This window comes from Pyxicephalus adspersus, chromosome 5 (genome assembly GCF_032062135.1).
Source record: "Pyxicephalus adspersus chromosome 5, UCB_Pads_2.0, whole genome shotgun sequence".
NCBI lineage: Eukaryota > Metazoa > Chordata > Amphibia > Anura > Pyxicephalidae > Pyxicephalus > Pyxicephalus adspersus.
This window is the reverse complement of record NC_092862.1, coordinates 84,772,878-84,792,343: the sequence shown is the minus strand read 5'-3', so window position 1 is coordinate 84,792,343 and position 19,466 is coordinate 84,772,878. Positions and strand designations below refer to the sequence as shown.

General features: G+C 37.5%; 1 protein-coding gene across 1 annotated transcript in view; it reads right to left on the bottom strand.

The window, feature by feature from the left end:
- Positions 1-19,466, bottom strand: part of CTNND2 (catenin delta 2) — a 538,472-nt gene that overhangs the window by 67,674 nt on the left and 451,332 nt on the right. The window contains exons 18-19 of the mRNA XM_072413368.1: positions 17,403-17,613; positions 11,414-11,498 (exon numbers count right to left, since the gene is read on the bottom strand). Of these exons, the coding sequence (XP_072269469.1) occupies positions 11,414-11,498; positions 17,403-17,613 (296 nt within the window). The remainder of the gene's footprint in view (positions 1-11,413; positions 11,499-17,402; positions 17,614-19,466) is intronic.

Genomic DNA, 19,466 nt, shown 5'->3' with positions numbered 1-19,466 from the left:
ATTCATCCAATTATGTCTCCAATAGCTACACCTTCTACAATGTCAATAAAGGATGATGGCCTCAACCTCTAATGCTGTCCACACTCCGCCTCAGGGCCTGCTGCCTTCTCCTCATGCTGTTACTGCTGCCGCCTGCCCACTGCCCAGTACCCAGCTCTAGATGCCAGACTGGACTCAAGCTCAACAGGGTGTTCTTTCCCTGCTGATTCCGCCAAGCCTGTTCCCTTTCAGGTGGTTTTGCTACATAGTAGGTAGGGACAGATTGGAATCTTATCATCCATTCATGTCTCCATTAGCTACAGCTTCTACACTGTCCATATAAGTGATGGCCTCAACCTCTAATGCTGTCCTTGCTCTGTCTCAGGGCCCACCGGCTCCTACTCATGCCTACCCAATACCCAGCTCTACATGCCAGTTACCAATTCTGTCCATGATCCGTCTCAGGGCCCACCGCCTACTCCTCCTGCTGTTGCCGCTGCCACCTGTCAGTACTCCATTCTTAAAAATAGTATTACAGACATCTAGGTGGCATTGATGATGCACTACACCCAGCTCTAGATGCCAGTTACCAATGCGGTCCCCGTTCTGTCTCAATGCCCACTGCCTCCTCCTCCTGCTGCTGCCACCTGTCAGTTGTAACTTAGAGCTGTGTAGCTGGCTAATTTTTTGACTGAAAGACCCCCCTCAGGGACGTCTGCCTATACTCTGAAGCCTGTGTATGAAGCCTTGAATTATATCTCCGGAGCTTTGTATCTGGTTGCCAGGAGAGATGGGCTGACTATCCCCCCTTTGCGGAGGTGGCATATAACAACGCAGAACACTCCTCCACCAGGATCTCTCCGTTTATATGTGTCGGGGTCGGAGTCCCAAAGTGTCCTCTCTGTCAGGTCCACCCTCTGATCTTCCCGTCCTTAACGAGTGGGTAGAACATTCCCGATCTGTTTGGAACCAGGTCCAAAGTAATCTTAGAGAGGCAGTAGCCCAGCAGAAGAGGTTTGCAGATCGCCATAGATCCCCTGAGCCCCAGTTCCAACCGGGTGATCTGGTTTGGGTGTCTACCCGCAAAATTCCCCTCCGCCAACCCTCAGCCAAGCTAGGACCCAAATTTATCGGCCTGTTCCCAATATCAGAAAAGATTAATAGATTGACCTATAGAGTAAAGGTTCCTAGTTCTTTTAGGGGGATAGACACCTTCCATGTCTCTTTATTAAAGTTTGTTGCCCCCATTTTCAGATCCCCCTCCGCAAGTGGAGGTGCAGGGAGCACCCGAATATGAAGTTGAGAGGATCCTGGACTCTTGTAAGGTGCTACTGTTTGGCCAGGCGGCATCCCCATCATCTCTATGGATGTGATTACAGAAAGTCCTGTTCTCAGAACTCCTGTGGAGGTGCAATGTAGGGCACATCCCAAGGGTGCTGTGGGAAGAGGTGCGCGCGCTACCACTTGTGCCTCTTGTACCCTCCGAGGGCGTGGCACTCGGCTGCCTCGCCGCGGGGCGGGACATAGTTAGTTTGAATTTAGTTACCCTCCAATCAAATGGGGCCAGGTGGCGCAGGGTCATTGGGCACTCCTGAACACCATTGCCCGCTATAGGTCTCTGTGAGTACAGTGTGCTTGGGTGCATTCTTTGTGTTGGTTTATATTAACCCTTACCTTGTTTTATGACTACCAATAAAACTTGACAAAAGGGTTCTTGGAGATGGCTGTGGTCTGTGTGCCCAGGCGCATTACACCCAAACTGTCAATCAGTGACTGAAATTTGCATGGAGGAGGAATTCTTTCCTTCTCCCTTCATCTACTGCACGTGAGCAAATTCTGATACAAGTCCCCATTCATCCCCTGTAGTGCTGTGTATTCTTAGATAGTGAAACTCTATCTAAGAAAACATAGAACAGCGCTGCAAGAGCAATCGCTCTTGCCGTGCTGTGATTTTACTATGTAATCTTAGATAGAGTTTCGCCATCTAAGAATACAGGGCACTAAAGGGGATGAATGGGGACAAGTCCCCATTCAACCCTTGTAGTGCCCAGAGATTGTAGTAGAACTGCAGAGGTCATCTGCAGTTTAGTTTTGCCACTGTGACGTCACATGGGAAACTGAACTGCGGTTCCACTACAATGTTCAGGAATTACAGGTGATGAATGGGGACAAGTCCACATTCATCCCCTGTAGTGCTGTGTATTCTTAGATAGTGAAACCTTATCTAAGAATACATATTGCAGCGCTGCAACAGCAATCGCGGTTGCCGTGCTGTGCTTCTACTACGTATTCTTAGATAGAGTTTCACTATCTAAAAATACAGGGCACTACATGTGATGAATGGGGACAAGTCCCCATTCATCACCTGTAATTCCTGGACATTGTAGTGGAACTGCAGAGGACTGCAGTTCAGTTTCCCAGGTGACGTCACAGTGGCAAAACTGAACTGCAGATATCTTGAAATTTTTTAAAGGTAGGGAGATGAAATTTGGGGTACACACACAGCTATCAAACTGTGCTGCCGATGATGTCGATGTACAAGCCCCATTGTTGGATAGTTACATAGTAAGTTAGGTTGAAAAAAGACATAAGTCAATCAAGTTTAACCACTAGGGAAATAAATACATCCCAGATATAAAACCCTTTGGACATAGTTGAGCCAGAGGAAGGCAAAAAAAAAAACCCTGGTACAATTTGCTTCAACTTTAAAGCCCTAATACCCAGTTATATTCTGTGCTTCTAGAAAAGCATCCAGCTTTTTCTAAAAGCAATCTATAGAAATTGGTGAAGCTATATCCTGAGGGAGCTGATTCCACATTTTAACAGGCCTTACATTGAGAAATTCCTTCCTTATACAGAGCTTAAACTTCTTTTCCACACAAAGAGTGCCCTCTTGTTCTTTGTAATGATCTCAAAGAGAATAATTGGGAAGAAAGTTCTCTATATGGACCATTTATATATTTATACAGGGTGATCATATCCCCCCTTAAACGTCTCTTGTCAAGGGAGAATAGATTCAGTTCAGCTAATCTTCCTCATAGGTGCATATTCCAGATGTGGTCTGACCAATGCTTTGTACATGGGCAGGATTATGTCCCAAACTCTGCAGTCTATTCCTCTTTTGATACAACAAAGTACTTTACTAGCTTTAGATATTGCATCTTGACATAGCATGCTGTTATTAAGTCTATGATCTATCAGAACCCCCAGATCCTTTTCCATTTCTGACTCCCCAAATGTATTTCCCCTAGACAGTATGAAGGAATGTTTGTGGGAAGAAGGGGAGTTACTGCGTGAGTGTGTGAGTGAGGGACATGCTTAGGTCGGGCTGTGGAGAGGAAGAAGGGAGAGAGTGTGTGTATGGGAGACATAATTAGATAAGGCTGCAGTATGGTATAATAACCAAAATGATATGGAGACAAATAAACAGTAATTTCAAAACATAACATCATTTGAAATTTGAATTATAGTAACCATGCTTAAACTATTAAGCATTGCTAAAAGATGTCTATGGTGGTTGAAGATATATTAAGGGTATCCTTACCATTGGAGAAGGTGTTGTCTTTTGTAAAACATAGAGATTAAAGTTATATATGTAAATATTTACCTACATTACACAAAAAAAGATATAAATGTAAGGATAAGTTGGTGGAAAGTATATAAATAGAGAGGATGTGATTCTCGATAGTAAAGTTTTAGGAATTTAGTAGGAAGGGTTTAAAACTGACCAAATCATTAAGACCTGGATGTTTTGTTGCTGGAAAGTTTGAGATCCATTTACATTCAGCCTGTAACAGTTTAGTGTCCAGGTTGCCTTCTCGTGGATTGTTAGCAATATATTCAAGGCTATAGAAGATAACCCTATCCGGATTGAATTTATGTTGAGTACCTACATGGTAACCGATGGGTGTAATGATTTTTCCTGACATATTAGAGTGGATGTGTTCATAAATCATCTTTTTAAAGGCACCTTTTGTTTTCCCAATGTAGAAAGAAGCACATTTACATAGAATAAGGTATTTTACTCCAAGGGTGGTGCAGCTGATGTGGTGATTAGGGTAATGTACTTTGCCATTTGGGAGTAGTATACATATGGCTTCTTGAATCCAGCGACACTGTGTACAGTGTCCACATTAAGGTACCTTCATTGGGGGGTGGAGTTGTCTGAAAGTGGCTCTGAACTAGCTGATCTTTAAGTGATAAAGATTTTTAAATAGAAATTGGGGTTTGACACCTACAAATTTATGTAGGGAAGGGTCATCGCTGGGAATGTTCCAATGTTTGCTTAAGGTGCTTATGCTGAGAAATGGATCTCATGATAAATCTGGTTTGAGTCTTTTGATCGATGGTATCATCTTTGGAATTGGATAATAGCTGTTGTCTCGTATGTTTGTTTGCCTTTCGATATGGCCTCTTCAAAATTCTATTGGAATAACCTCTTCCTAGGAGTTTTACAACTAATATTTTGGTTGTTGATGATGTATACGTCCAGAAACGGTATGCGGTAGGATTCGCGTACAAGGTAAATCGGAGGTTGAAGTCGCTGATTTGTATGATGTTAAAAAATTAATTTAACTTCTCCCTTGGGCCTGTCTGCAAGTTGAGGATATCATCTATATAGCGTTATCATAGATGGATTTTATTGGCATATGGACTGGCTTCTAAGGTCTTAAATAGTTCCCTTTCCCATTCACCCAGGTACAGGTTTGCATAAGATGGTGCACACCTAGTTCCCATCATGACTACTTGCTTCTGTACATGGTTTCATTGAAAGTGAAGATATTCCTCTTCAAGATACATTTCAAAAGTGAGAGTATGAAGAAGTTTTGATGTTTATGTTGTGGCAGATTTCTTGCAAGACAGTTCCTAATTGCTGTAAGACCTTTGTTAAAGGGAATGCTGGTATGGAAAGGCTGATTCATCAAGCAAAATCGGAAGCTCACTCCCGCATTTGTAATCGCGATCCAAATTCGGAAGCCTTCGATCAATTTATCAACTAAATTTCAGGCACTGGCGTATTCGCGTGGAAGTTAGTAACCAAAATGATCTTGCTGCTGGAGCCGCGCATCCCCGGCAGTTTGACACTGGCGAGCTTGCATTAAAAGTCACTGTTCCCCTAAAAAAGCATTCTTTCTAATGGCACATATATTACCCTTAGCCCTAAAAAAATGTTTGTGCTGTTCAAATGTTTAAAACATCTATATGCGCTAAGAAAAAAACATATTTTACATTTATTTCTTTCCTGTTAGGCAAGAGTTAACTGAGTTCAGCTCCTCTACAAACTGCGCAAGTGCTAATTGCAAGTGAATTTCTATCACCTGTGCACGTAAATTTGAGCATATGTAAGGGTGTTATTTAACTTGCTTTTTCCTTTTGTATTTTTTTTCTCTTGGAGGGGTTGTTGTTTAGTGTGTTATGCTAATGAATCTATGTTGCTGCATTTGATACTTTGCTTACCATTTAGCACAATAGCTTCTTTTTTATTTTTTTTACTTTGAATGTTTTAATGTCTTTTTTGCAATTTTGAAGTCAATTTTAATGCTATGTTATTGTGTTTGTGGCCATATTGTTTGATTGCAAAATTCTGCCTTTATTACTACTTTTCAAAGTTTGTCCTGCATAAATATTTTCTAGTGCAGTTTCCCACTCTTGATAGGGCAAAACTGCATATTGGTTTGGTAAGTATTTTTTGAATGCAATATTTGTTGGGCCATTTTTGAACTATTTTCGCTTTACATGGAAGTGTGGGTTTACATGTGTTTTGTTTGTTATTTTTTAATTTTTTTGTCATTTAGTGCAAAGTTTAGTGATGTGTGTTTTTTTTAGTTTTTTGGTTTTGATGTGTTTTTATATATTATTGTGACCTTTTAGCAAATGTTTCTTTTGAATAAAGTTGTTTGTAAAATGTTGTCGTTTGTTTTTTGGGGGTTTGTTATTTGATCTCCTTTCCAATTTCCCAGGACACACAGTTTAAAAAGACAATTGTGATTGTTTTTAAGCTGTTCCTTCCTCTGAATTATTTGTAAGGCTAAAAACAGCACAATTGTCTTATTAAAACTCAGTTGTTTGATGCGCAGGGTTGTGCGCCAAACTTCAGGAGCGTGTAGCTCATAGTTGTGCACCACGGCGGACCCGTTACGTGTGCCTGAACTGTTTTATCAGTTGAAAAATGCACCGCACTTTTGCACAGTCCTCATTAAGGTAAGTTTGTTTTTTGTTTGTGTATATTGCATGTTTTGCTTCATATGCACTCATGTATGTATAGACATGAGTGCACATAAAGCCAAACATGTAGGTATGCATTTAGATGTGTGTACATATACATAGAAAAGAGAAATTATAGGAAGAATTAGGCAAAGAGGGCTTTTTGGACCATATTGCTTCACATTGAAAAGATTGCCTATTTCTTCCTAGGATTTCTGATGTCATGGGCTTGGCTACAATCAACATTCATGGAGGATATTGCGTCTGGTTAAAAGAAGGAATCCACCTTTATGTGCTTCCACTACCAAGCTGAGGTGAGTAAGTCAATTATATATAGTGGGCCAAGATTTAAAATGCCATTCAAATCTGCAAAAATACCCTGAAAGGATGAAAAAGCAAGAAAAGGTTTGGCACAAAGTGGATTAGACCTTGGAAGTTTGAAATACTAGTACTAATTGTTGTGTAAACACCTAAATAATGCATACACTCCACTATTTATTAGCATTAAGTTAAGCAACAACACAACATCTGTTCATTTCTAAGAGTGCCTGACCCTGCTTGTGAGCTTGGCAATGTGCTTTGAAGTTGTGCTAGGCAACCTTGACCTCTTTCCATCACCATCAGGTGTGTTAGAATGAGTATGCAACTCACCTGGACAACTAGTTGACAAACAGTTTGGACAGCAAGTGGAAGTGTGTTTGTATACAATAGTGCTAAGATCAGGAAGCACAGCACAATGACAACAAACCTATAACACAACTACAAATGAAGACAGGAGTTGTATGGGGACAAATCTCAGGCTATAAAAAAAACAAACAAACAAACAAAAAAAAGAAATAAAATCATGACAATTTATTTAGAAAAGGAATATGTACATAATACATTCAAATACCAATATGGGACAAAGGCAACAAGGGGGGTCAAGTAGGAGTTTGGTGTGGAAACCATGCAGACATTTGTACTCAATACTTGTGGAAAAAATGACAACACATTGCTGAAGAATTGCTAAACTACAGAAACTGTCATTACAAACCAGGCACAAAAACATTGCAGCAACAGATGAAGCTAACGATCATGAGGATTACAAAAAATCACATCAATGCATACCATCCAAGCAAACTTCCTTACCCCCCCCCACACACACACACACACATACACACACAAACCAGTCCAGTTAAAATAGTACTAATTAAAATGCATATGTATTGCATAAGTATGCACAAGTGAAATCACTAAATGTTCCTTAATACATGTATTATAACATGTTTGCCTATAATCCTTTACTAAAATATTTGATTTCGCTAAAGTCAAACTGGAACAAAATTTTTATGAGGTCACAAATGTTTGTTCACATATTTTTTTACACTCATACTATTGTGTGATGATATATTTGAAAGTGCCACTTATTATATATCCAGCTTGATAGCAATTAGTTTGCAGTGTTGCAACCAAAGAATAAGTAACAAGAAGTGCAACAAATGTAACTATAAATGAAGCAAGTTTGTGATTGAGTAGAATGTAACATAAAAAAGTAACACTTACAAAAAAACATCAAGCATTAAAGATTCAAACTGACCTGTAAAATGGACTGAAGATGCGCACAGAACAAGGCGCAGGTGTGGGCTAATCAGTTGCTATCACCTCTTCATTGAGGTTAACATCTCCTTCTGAATCGCGCAGCAGAAAATTAATTGCATTAATTGGCGTATTTGAGATCTTTGCAGGAAACAGGCAGGCGAGTTCACTAGAACTCGGGCCCGACTTGCGCTAATAGAGGTTGCTGACTGGCGCGTACGTATGCGTGTCGAGCGTACGTGCATTTCATTGATGAATCAGGCCCAATATTGCAAGGCTGAAGGCACTATGCCAGTGTAACTGGATTGTAACCTAATTTATTCAACTACTAAGGCTAATTTCAAAGAGTGCCCTGTTTTTTTAAAACAGTTTTACCTTTGTTTAATCATCTCACCCAACTACTTTTTTGTGATTTTGTGAAACATAAATTGGATGAGGATTAGGTAATAAACAGATGTTCCCATTTAATTAAAATATTCTTGAGACCTAGGACCCATAGAACAATATTCACTCCTAAAATTCTACTTAACCTAAGGGGGAAGGTCTTTCTGTATTTCTCTTCTTGTCCTAATTTCTACTTCATATTCATGTTTTTCTTCTTGTATATTTATCCTATATTTTTCCAATTGTAGTCCTTTATAGGTTTCATCGGTGGTTTAGACTGTTACTTCTGGTTATGTTTACAGATAGATTGTACTAAATTATGTTCCATTCAGGTGTGTCTTTGCTTTCTAATAGCAGTTGTTTGATCCTTTGTTGATTTTGTTTTTTGAGCATTTATGCTATTATTTTTAACCTCTATAATTTGTTTTGAAAATGTTTATTAAAAATATTGAAATACAAATCTTACTTCTAACTGACATCAAAGCATCAAAAAACCTACATTGCCCTTTTGACGACAATTGGGAAATAATAAACATTCGTATTCTGACACTCTTGGTACAACAGGTGGGCAACCCTTTACTTTTTTTTTTTTTTTTTTACACAAGATTTATCCGGCCTGCACCTAAGATTCATACATTTTTCTGGTTGGATTCAAGTAGAAAAATGTATAGATGTTTTGTAAAGATTGTGTGAACCTCGTGTATATAGAGGTATAGAGGTGTATATATAACCTCGTGTAGACCCCCCCTACTGGAAACTGTTAAAGTCTGCCATCCTGGATGCAACTAGACTATATGTCAGTCTATTTAGTAGAAGTAAGTTAAAAAAGTACATATAGTTCACGGTGAAGCAGGTTAGGAAAAAATATAGCACATACAGGGAAATCACAAAGTTAGCTGATAACGTAAGTTAATATAAAAGTTTACAAGAACAGTGTAACAAGTGTCCAAGAAGAGACCGAAGCCAAGCACTTAGTGGATGGTAAGCTTCTGCCATAATCAGCAAATACGGCCAGCATACTTGTAGAGTATGACGCATACTTACCTTGTGCTGTCCAGGACCTGCCATCCGTACAGAGATGGGTACGGCCGACTCCACAGCGGACTTCCATGGAGACAACGAACCCCCTCGCTGATTGGTAGATGTAACTCCTAGAGACATGCCCAGTTCTTGTGTGTGCAGCGAGCCGAGCTTCAAGCTACACGGCAAGTAATTCAGAGCAGAAACCTAAAGCCACCAGGAGCCAGGGAGTTATTTGACAACTACATGTCCCTTTTGTCAAATAGTACTACCACCCGGTGTTTTTTTTTTTTGTTTTATCACTTTAGTCAGTTTGTCAGTGCTTTCAAAAGAGGATAAAACATTTTTTTTAATGTAAATTAATAATGGGACAAAAATCCTGAAACAGATGGAAGGTGAACTAATTTGGTTAATGTTTAACAAGATGCTATCACCTTGCACAAGCTGTCTCTAGTAAAAGTGTCTCTGACCCTATAATACTCACCACATGTTTGGATGCCTTGTAGATCCTACTGATCCTACTAGTACAGAGTACTAGTACTCTACAGATTTAGTTAGACACCATTTAAAATACTGCTTCCTGTTTTGGAGACCTCTCTCAATTCATTATTGATCACTTACACAATTAGGGACATTAATTGAATAATAGACAGGGATTGGCTTCTTGAAGGTATAGAAATAAAGAATTTGGTCTTTGCCAAGGGACACCAAAAATATGGAAAAATCTGTCCAGGAGGTTTCAGCCAGTGACATACCCAAGCATAGGTTGGGGCAGCTGGCAGATGAATATCAGAAACTGGAGGGTTGTTTGGGGTTATACCCAGATTTGGTATGCACAGGGATTTTTACCAAAGGACTTTGAAGAAACTAAATACTAAATGTAAGCCTTTTGTTTTAACAAATAAACCTGTCCTCAGACATTACAGGCAAACATGATATGTCTGTGGGACAGACAATTTAGAACAGTGCATAAAGCCATACAGGACCGATTATTTTCCATAGACACAGGAAAAGAGGACCAATAGTTATCTGGGGAACTGTAAAAAAAACTGCCCATTCCTCACATCTCATATCATATACTGGAAGTTCCTAGCAATCGGGAACAGTCATAGACCCATCACAACCAACACAACCCTTTTTTAAGGCAATTGTAAGGAACTTACCTGTCCTGCGAGCCCGCGGCATCCCTAGGGATCCCAGCCGCAGAGGGAGACGCCGCTACAGCAGGCAGCATCATGGCCGAGGCTGCTGCCCTGCTCGCAGCGTGTCTCTCTCTGCAGGCGGAGGGATCTGTCCTGGCCAAACTACTGTTCGGCCAGGCGGCATCCCTTGCATCTCTATGGACATGAACATACAGAAAGTCCTGTTCTCAGCACTCCTTTGGATGTGCAAAGTAGGGCACGTCCCAGGGGTTCTGTGGGAAGAGGTGCACGCGCTACCACGCGTGCCTCTTGTACCCCCTGAGGGACATAGTTAGTTTAAAAATCCCTGTGGCCAATCGGCCTCAGGGGATTCAGTTACCCTCCAATCAAATGGCGCCAGGTGGCGCAAGGTCATTGGTCACTCTGGCCATTTAGGGAGAACCTGTACTGAACACCATTGCCCGCAATAGGCCTCTGTGTACACAGTGTGCTTGGGTACGTTCTTTGTGTTGGTTAATGTTTCTCCAATTTGTCATTATAATAGCGACCTGGTCTGATACCTGACTCTTGCCTGAACTCTGCCTGTCCTGACCTCGGATTGTTTGTGACCTCTCTTGTCTGCTGCCTGCCGACCTCGGATTGTTCTGACCTGCCTTTGCCTTTCCCTCCTGAACTACGCTTATCGGACATGACATCTGTAAAAACCCTTGTCTTGTTTTATGACTATAATAAAACTCGATAAAAGGACTTTTGGAGTTGGCTGTGGTTTGTGTGCCCAGGCGCATTACAGCAATGCTTACACATTTCTGGTTCATTGCTGCTTTAGGGCCTTAGAACTTTCTGGTTAAAATCATCTTTATCAATTTTTATTAAAAGTAAAGTACCTGTGTACACCTAATTTATGGCCACAATTTTCTTAAAATGAGTATTGAGTAAAATGAGTAAAATTAGCATTTTGTTTCTAATTAGGATACAACACCCAAGAACAATATATTTTCAAATACATGTTTTGACAGACATGTTACCATACCTTTTTGTGTTCATGTAATGTTGAGTGTTCATGTAATAATGTAGCAATGTCTGGTAAAAATAACATATTTATAACGTACCTTTTTGTAAAGGTTTCTGAGATCTCTGTACTGCCACATGCTGTTAAGAACCTGAGATGCTGCCTTTACAACTTTTGGTGAATGCCTGTTTTGAAAAGAATTTATAAATGCTTAATGTAAATGTACAAATTATACAAGAAAACTTATGTACAGTTTAATAAAAATAATACAAAAAAAGGAATGCAAACTTTCGCCTTTTTATCTTACCTGAATAACATAATAGAATATATGCTCTTACAAATTTACATCAATCCCACATACTTTCAGTATGGTAAAAAAAAAATTTCTCGTTTTTTTTTTTGCTTATACCTTTACAGATTGTAATCCCTTACCTTTTGTAGCCCTATATTGTGCACTTTATAATAACTCTCTATATCTTTAACAAGATGAATCATGTTAAGTAATGATACCCTCCATACACATCTGTAAGCCTCTCTGCTGGCAACTAAAATTTCAGAAAGGGATAATATATTACCATCTGCATACTTTACTTGTTGCAAAGGTACATTAATAATCTGTAACTTCATTTTTATTTACAATAATTTGTTCCTTGTAAAATAAAATAGGCATTTTTTTATGTCATACTGTGCAAACCCTACCAATCTATGGTCCAGTGCAGCTCTTCTTCCAGACAGAATATTAGCCAGCATCATTCAACTATTCCTGTAGGCCCAGTATTATTGATTTATCCCTAGTATTCATCGAGCACAAACGCTTTCCAAAGGCTTATCTACTGCCTCTATCAAAGAAGTGTATTGAAAAGAAAAATGTGGAGAGGGAGCATCAGGGAGAATGGTAGCTTTTTAGGAAATAAAGCAGTTATGTATCAAATACCAGAAACTTTCTTGAATTATTACAGTAAGATACACTTAAAACTAATACAGTACAAAAGTTGCCTAAAGTTAGCAGGTGGATTTATGTGAATGGTTATCTAATTATTAAATTAGTAACTCCCCATCAGATCATCTATGGTAGTAAGGAACTCATAACAGCATACAGACAGCATCCCCACATGTGATACAGGAGAGGCAGAAATTGACAACTGGTCTTGTTTTACTCTAAACAATTTCAAAGTAGACCAGTAAGATAGTGAACATTTATCAGCCTTTGTGGTTGTTATTGTTTCTGACAAAGAAGCTTGGAATGGCAAGACAAGGAATGATAGTATTCTGCAGTAGCTGTGTATGCATTTTAACTGATGAAAGATATTGTATATTAGTTAGTCCAGAACTTTGGTTTAGATATCTTGATACAATCACTGTCCACTTTATTAGAGTTGACCTAATAAATAGATAAATAAATAAATAGAGTGGACCTTACTAGTAGAGATAGTAAAAATCTGCTGAAATTTGATTGAAAGAACTTTTGCCCCTAATTCAATTTAATTCCACCAACTTTAATGCCAATTACATTAAATAAAAAAGGGTGATTAATAGGTTTATTTAACTTATTTAGGTTATATAGTGTTGGTATATATGTCTGTGACACAGAGCTTTTCACCTTTATTTGGGTTTGGCATTGGGGAAAAAAAGGACACAATGGGATTCAGGAAACTATATACAGTACATTATATATATATATATATATATATATATATATATATATATATATATATATATATATATACCAGCTATATACCAGCTTGAATTCCACTTAAATTAGTCAATTATGTAGACACTTATAAATATTCACATCATGCTCCGACTTTGAGATACTATGTGTATCTCACACTCTTGCTTTGTGGCTGTAGGGTTAGCACAATTTATTTAATATCAATTATGTCTCAACAACAAAAATGCTTTACCAGTATATACTGGCATATGTATACCATATATAAGGTCATCCTAAAGGAATGCTGCATATCCTTTAACTGGTATCCTTATAAGGTAAAATACTGGTTTAAGGATGATTAGGGGTCAGTACTGGTCAAACACCGGCCATTGTCTTAGTTCCTTCCTGAGTAGTTAAAAACACAGTGCCATACCTAATGAACTAGTCTTGACCAGAACTAGCTGGATGCAACATGTTTCTTTGATCATCTGCCAAGTTATTGATTTCCAGCAGAATCTTTGGGTGAATTCAGTTTTCTTCCGCAGCTAAGTATCTTTTGTTACAGCTTATTAATTGTTATTACAGTATTGCATTGTTTTGTTTATCTATCTTATTATTAAATAGTATAATCATTCAAGTCTTTGTGTTATCTCTCTTTGTACACTTCAAATTCAACCCATCAATATTTGCATAAACTGTCACAAATTAAATCCGTGACATAACAGTAGCCTGGTGTCAACAATGATAATATTGTTTGACAGAATGATTACACTGATCAACAAACATTTTCTTGCCAAACAAAAATTAAGTCCTTTTAGGTTATGTTTGATGCACAGATCCCAAATATGGTTTTGCAAGATTGGCTCTAGTTTTTGAAATATTGACCTCAATAATAACCTCATAGAAAACTAATGAAACATGAAAATTAAGCAACATTTTACTAGATATGCCTACAATACCAAAATTAAATTTTTGAAACACATAATGTCAATATATTCTATATTCAGTATATTTACAGAACTAATCACAAAGATGTCACTTCCTTTTATGCTGATGATCAGGACAATCAAGTTGAAGGCTCCAGCAGTAGTCTGCCATCATGTGTCTATCCCATCTGCCCTGATACCTTTCTTTCATCACCTCTATATCTTGATAAAACTTCTCCGCTTGTTCCTCACTAAAATCGCCAAGGTTTTCTGGAAATTTTTGCAAATGGCTATGGAGATATTGTACCTTTATGCTCATAGTAGCGCCCAAATTTATAACGTTTAAGAGCACGTTTTGTACCAGTTTTTCATAATTTTGTGCTTTATGGTTACCCAAGAAGTTCTTGACAACCATGACATAGCTGTGCCAGGCAGAAGCTTCAGTATCAGTCATGTAACTTGTGAAATTTGACTCATTTATCAATTTCCGAATCTGGGGTCCATCAAATATTTTTTTATTTATTTTTCAGTACTCAATCCAGGGAAGAATCTACAAATGTATTTGAAGCAATCACCGTACTTGTTCAGAGCTCTAACAAGATGCTTCATTAATCCCAATTTTATGTGTAGTGGACGGAGAATGATTTTTTCTTTCTCAACCATTGGCTCATTTATTATGTTCTCTGCGCCTTTTTTCATGTTTTCCCTTGGAGGCCATGCCATTTTTTTCCAGTGATCCTGCTTTGCTCTGCTATCCCACAAGCAGATGAAACATGGGTACTTTGTGTATCCACTTTGCTGTCCAAGTAGGCATATATACACATATTCACATAAGGACTATTGGTGAAAAAGATAGCAAAGCTTTAGTAAGGCCATTTTGATATTTTCATATTCCTCTAAGTTTTGTTGAGTGACCAACTGGAATTGATGCATAGCAGTTGCCATTATACAGTAAAACAGATTTCAAACTTCGAATGGAACTGTCTATAAAAAGCCTCCAGTCTTCTGCATGGTATTTTGGTAATCCCATATGAGCTAGTAGTCCAGGGATGTTACAACAGTACACAATAGGCCCTGATTTAATAAAGCTCTCCAAGGCTGGAGAGAATACACTTTCACCAGTGAAGCTAGGTAATCCAACAGACCTGGGATGGATCTGGTCCAGGATTCAAAGCATTTGCTAGCAGAAATCCATTCCAGGTTTGCTTGATCACCTAGCTTCACTGGTGAAAGTGTATTCTCTCCAGCCTTGGAGAGCTTTAATAAATCTGGCCCAAAGTCTCCATCTTCACTGAAATATGGTGGGAGTGTCACCTCTCTTGTCCTATAAACTGTTATTTTAACTTTCGGTCTCAGACAGTTCTTATCTTTTAGCCTGGATGCTAAAAGGTCAGAAGCTTGTTTTGACAGACTTAGGTCACGTATTAAATCATTGAGCTCCTCTTGGGAGAACTGCTGGTTTGATGAAACACTTTCTTTATATTCACATCCACTGCTGACGCCCGGATTACACTCCAAACCCTGTGTATCCTCCATGTCGGATACAGGAATATCAGGGAGTGTACTGAACACTGGTATGGGAACATCAGCACCATGCGGCACAGGTCGTCTTGCTGATTCCAAATCAGGGTACTCCCACTTGTTTTTCTTGTAATGATTGAAACCTTTTACATTCACAGCACAAAAAATATTAATCATTATGATGATTTTTGGGCTCTCGCCATACCATTGGTACACCAAATTTCAAACTTTTCGGTTTTCCATTTTTCCACTGATGTAGACACTCTACACAAGTTTTGCATATCATATGTGGGGGCCCAATACTTATCTTGGTTGCCCAGTTTAATACTAAAATATGTAAGATATGCTTGTTTCTGTAATGTTTCTTTTCTGTTTTTGCTGAGAAAATTCACCACAAATGTAGCAAAATACATTAGGGTCATTTAAACAACTTCTTCTTGGAGAACTCATATTTCTATAAAAAAAGAAAATGTATGAATAAAAAGAAGGCAAATGAATGTTTCATTAATATAATGATACATTTAATATGCAAAATGCAAAACATTGGTGTAAAGATTGATAAATTATGCTGTGCGAACATTTGCTGTTAGTAAAATCGTCTATTCCGTTTCCTGTATCACAAGAACTAGAGCCAATTCAATGAAACTCATTTCTGGATTCACCAGGCCTGAAATACAATAAATATATTAAAAAATCCTTAGCAAATAAAAAAAAAATTTTTTGTTGAGCTGTGTTATTGATTCAAATAACCGCATGATATAATTATTGATATTTGCAGAAAGTGAATATTCCCACTTTAAATGTTACCTGTAGAAAGTTATCTGTAGAAAGTTATCTGTGAAACACAGTGAGTAAAAGTGAAACATTTAGGGAATATGCTGTTATATATAGGGATCAAAACATATTGTTGTACTGTCATAATTTGTTGTTTGATTGTGTCCACATGTTGGTGGCAAAGGATTTTTTTTTAAAGATAAAAATAAATAATAAAATTGAAACTGTTGCCCTTAAAGTCTTGGTGATTTCCCATTATTTAGAAGGTATATTTTTGTATGTGTTTTATAGGGTGTTGGCATGGATTAACCCCTGATCCAATCTCTGTCTGATTAGCTTTTTTACATCCTTCCTACCTCCTTTTTTCCTCTGAGAGTCTACTGATCTATATGCCCCCTGAAATATTGCACCCCCTACTCCTCCTTTTATGTAATTTCCATTATCATTCTTTTATTTCCACACTTAACAACATGTCCCATTATTCCTCCAAAATATAACTTATATTTATTAGTTTATAATAATATGCTTATAGTTATTAGATTACCCTGTTACTCATTGTTTACCAGTATATCATGATTTATTTACACTGTCTAAAGAGAAGCAATGTGTACTTTTTCTACTGTTGGTAAAACTTACTTTATGGTTTATCTTTTAGTACTTTATCAATCAATAAAAACTACTGAAAAATTGTGTACCTACAAAGTTGGAGTATATCCATTGTGTATAGGTTTGCACCCATTTATGCCAAATCTGATACAACTGTTTTTATAATATTGCAACCAAATATACAAATTGTTACATTTTACATATTTTGTCATAGAAAGAGGAATAAATAATAGAAGGCTATTTGAAAATGGTTTATGTAATCCTTAGCACCAAAGTCTGTATGTATACTGTTATAATATTTAACATTTTATATAAAAGGAAGTATTGTCATTTCAGATTGAATAATCCTTTTAACTACATATGTCTATAAATCTACCATGTTTAACTCATTACTCTCATTCCTTCTTATTTATTAAAATAATCTGTCCTTTAGGGTAAAAATGAAGACTACTATTAGGTTAGTACTCTACCAGAGAAAATCAGTCATTATTTATCAAGAATATACATGCCTATCTATTATAAAAGCTCCATCGAAGGTTACTATTTAAAATTTAAAGTATCATTTAATATACTGTATATTGTATACATTGTAGAAGCACAAGTTAGCATACTTGTCTCCTTTGCTCTTCGATATTCCAACAAGTTTTTCAATGCCTCCTGCATCTCGTAAGGCTTTGGCATTTTCCATATTTTTAGTTATAACTTCATGCAGGGTGCAGCATATAGCAGTGACAGTGTCATCAGACATAGCCTTGCTAGAAAGGGTGTTGCAGTTGTTCCCACCAGGAAGACGATGGACCAGATCTCTCATGGCATATTTGCCTAAGTTAGAAAAACAAAAAAAATATATATTAAAAATAAACTTTTAAACACAGTAAATACAGTAAATACTTTTTGCCAATATTACTGATAGATACACCTTTGCAGTAAAAAGTAGTAAAATGTGGCAAATGTTAGTCCACTGAATCAGGCACAGCAAAATCACCAAAAGCTCTAGCAAACTGATTAAAAGATTAGAATAATGTTGGGACTAGGGACTTTCCACTGACAGTGAATCTAGTACACTGCCACAATAGGAATTGCTTGAGAGGAAGAAAGGACTTGCAGGATGTCATCTTCCAGAACTGAGCCACTGCATAAGAGAAGTCCTTCTCTGTGGTAAGTGGTAAATTTCCATAGAAAACTGCAATAAAATAGCTTACTTCAGAGAATAGTCCCATTTTGATCTATGGTCATTGATGCTCTGCTTAATTTGGCTTGGCAGCATCAAATAATCATCATTAGTTAAAAATTATTTAATCTGGGTCCATGGATATAATATACCTGTGTTTTATTTTAATTTAAAAAAAATCCCCAAGACCCCTGTGGCCCCACAAGGAAGACCACATGTTTTGGCTATAGTGAGTATCTCTAGGCATCTGGAAAAATGTGGACAATAGCTTAAAGCCCTTGGTATATCATTACCCTCCTTCATATTAGATAGAGGTGATGTTTTGCACTGTTTAGGGTGAAAGTCTAAGTGTATGAATTAATGTGGAGTATTTCTACACTTCAATTTTTCATGAAGTAGAATTAGATGCTGTAGCACACATATTGAGTTTATATAGGTCTAAAGATGAGGATGCTAATAAGGTTCATTTTGGAATCAGCAGAACCAAGTTTACAGAGCTTTTTAGTTTTGGTAATCAGATCTGTTGCTCTTGTAGTAAACAGTATGTAGAAAGGGCAAATGTGATGCATATATAAAATGATGAGCACCCTCATGGCAACAGGGTTGATTCACTAAACTAGAAATTTAGGCCGAATTGTGTCATTTAGCAAAGTCAATTTTTACTTAGCAAGGGATAATTCACTTGGCTTAGTGAATGTAGTGAAAATTCCATTTACAAAGAAAACCCAATAACATTCAAGGAAAAAAAAAAAAAAAGATTTTGCTTGCACCTTATTTATTGGCTGAAATCAGTAGAGCTTCACTACAATCATCAAGCTAAGAGAGAGATAATGTTAAGGGCTCTTTATGCAAGGCCTCTGGAAAACCTCTGGTAAACATCTTAACATCAAGTAGTGTCACAGATGAAACCCAGGGGTTAACAGTAAAGAAGATTTATCATTTGTAAAAAAAAAAAAAAAAAAAAAAAAAAAAAGGAAAAGAAAGGAAAGAAACCATGTTGATCTAAATTTATTGCCCACAGTCTCCAATTATCTAAAACAATAAAAATGAACTTTCAAGTTTACTTATGAATTCTAAAGTGTTTATAAGTTTTTATGGATAGTATTTTTTTAACTTCCTTTACTGTGGCAACAAGAGGAAAAACAGTAATTACAAAGTAACTTATTTTATTCCTGATGACATTGGTAATCAGGACAGTTAAATATTCTCTACAATATAAACACGAGCAGCAATAATTTTTAGAGACCCTTTAATTACTGGCATAGTACCAATGAATTGGTGTAAGGCCAATGTGGTACCTATCTTAAAAAAGGAAGCAAAGACATTAGCATGTAACTGCAGTCCGGTAAGTTTACCGTCCATAGTTGGAAGGGTCCTGGGGAGAGTTTGATAAAGAACCACATGGAGGAGTTTCTGCTATAAAATAAAATAATACGTGACAGTCAGCATGGACTCAAGAAAGGCCAAAGTTATCAAACAAATTTACTGTTATTTTATGAGGAAG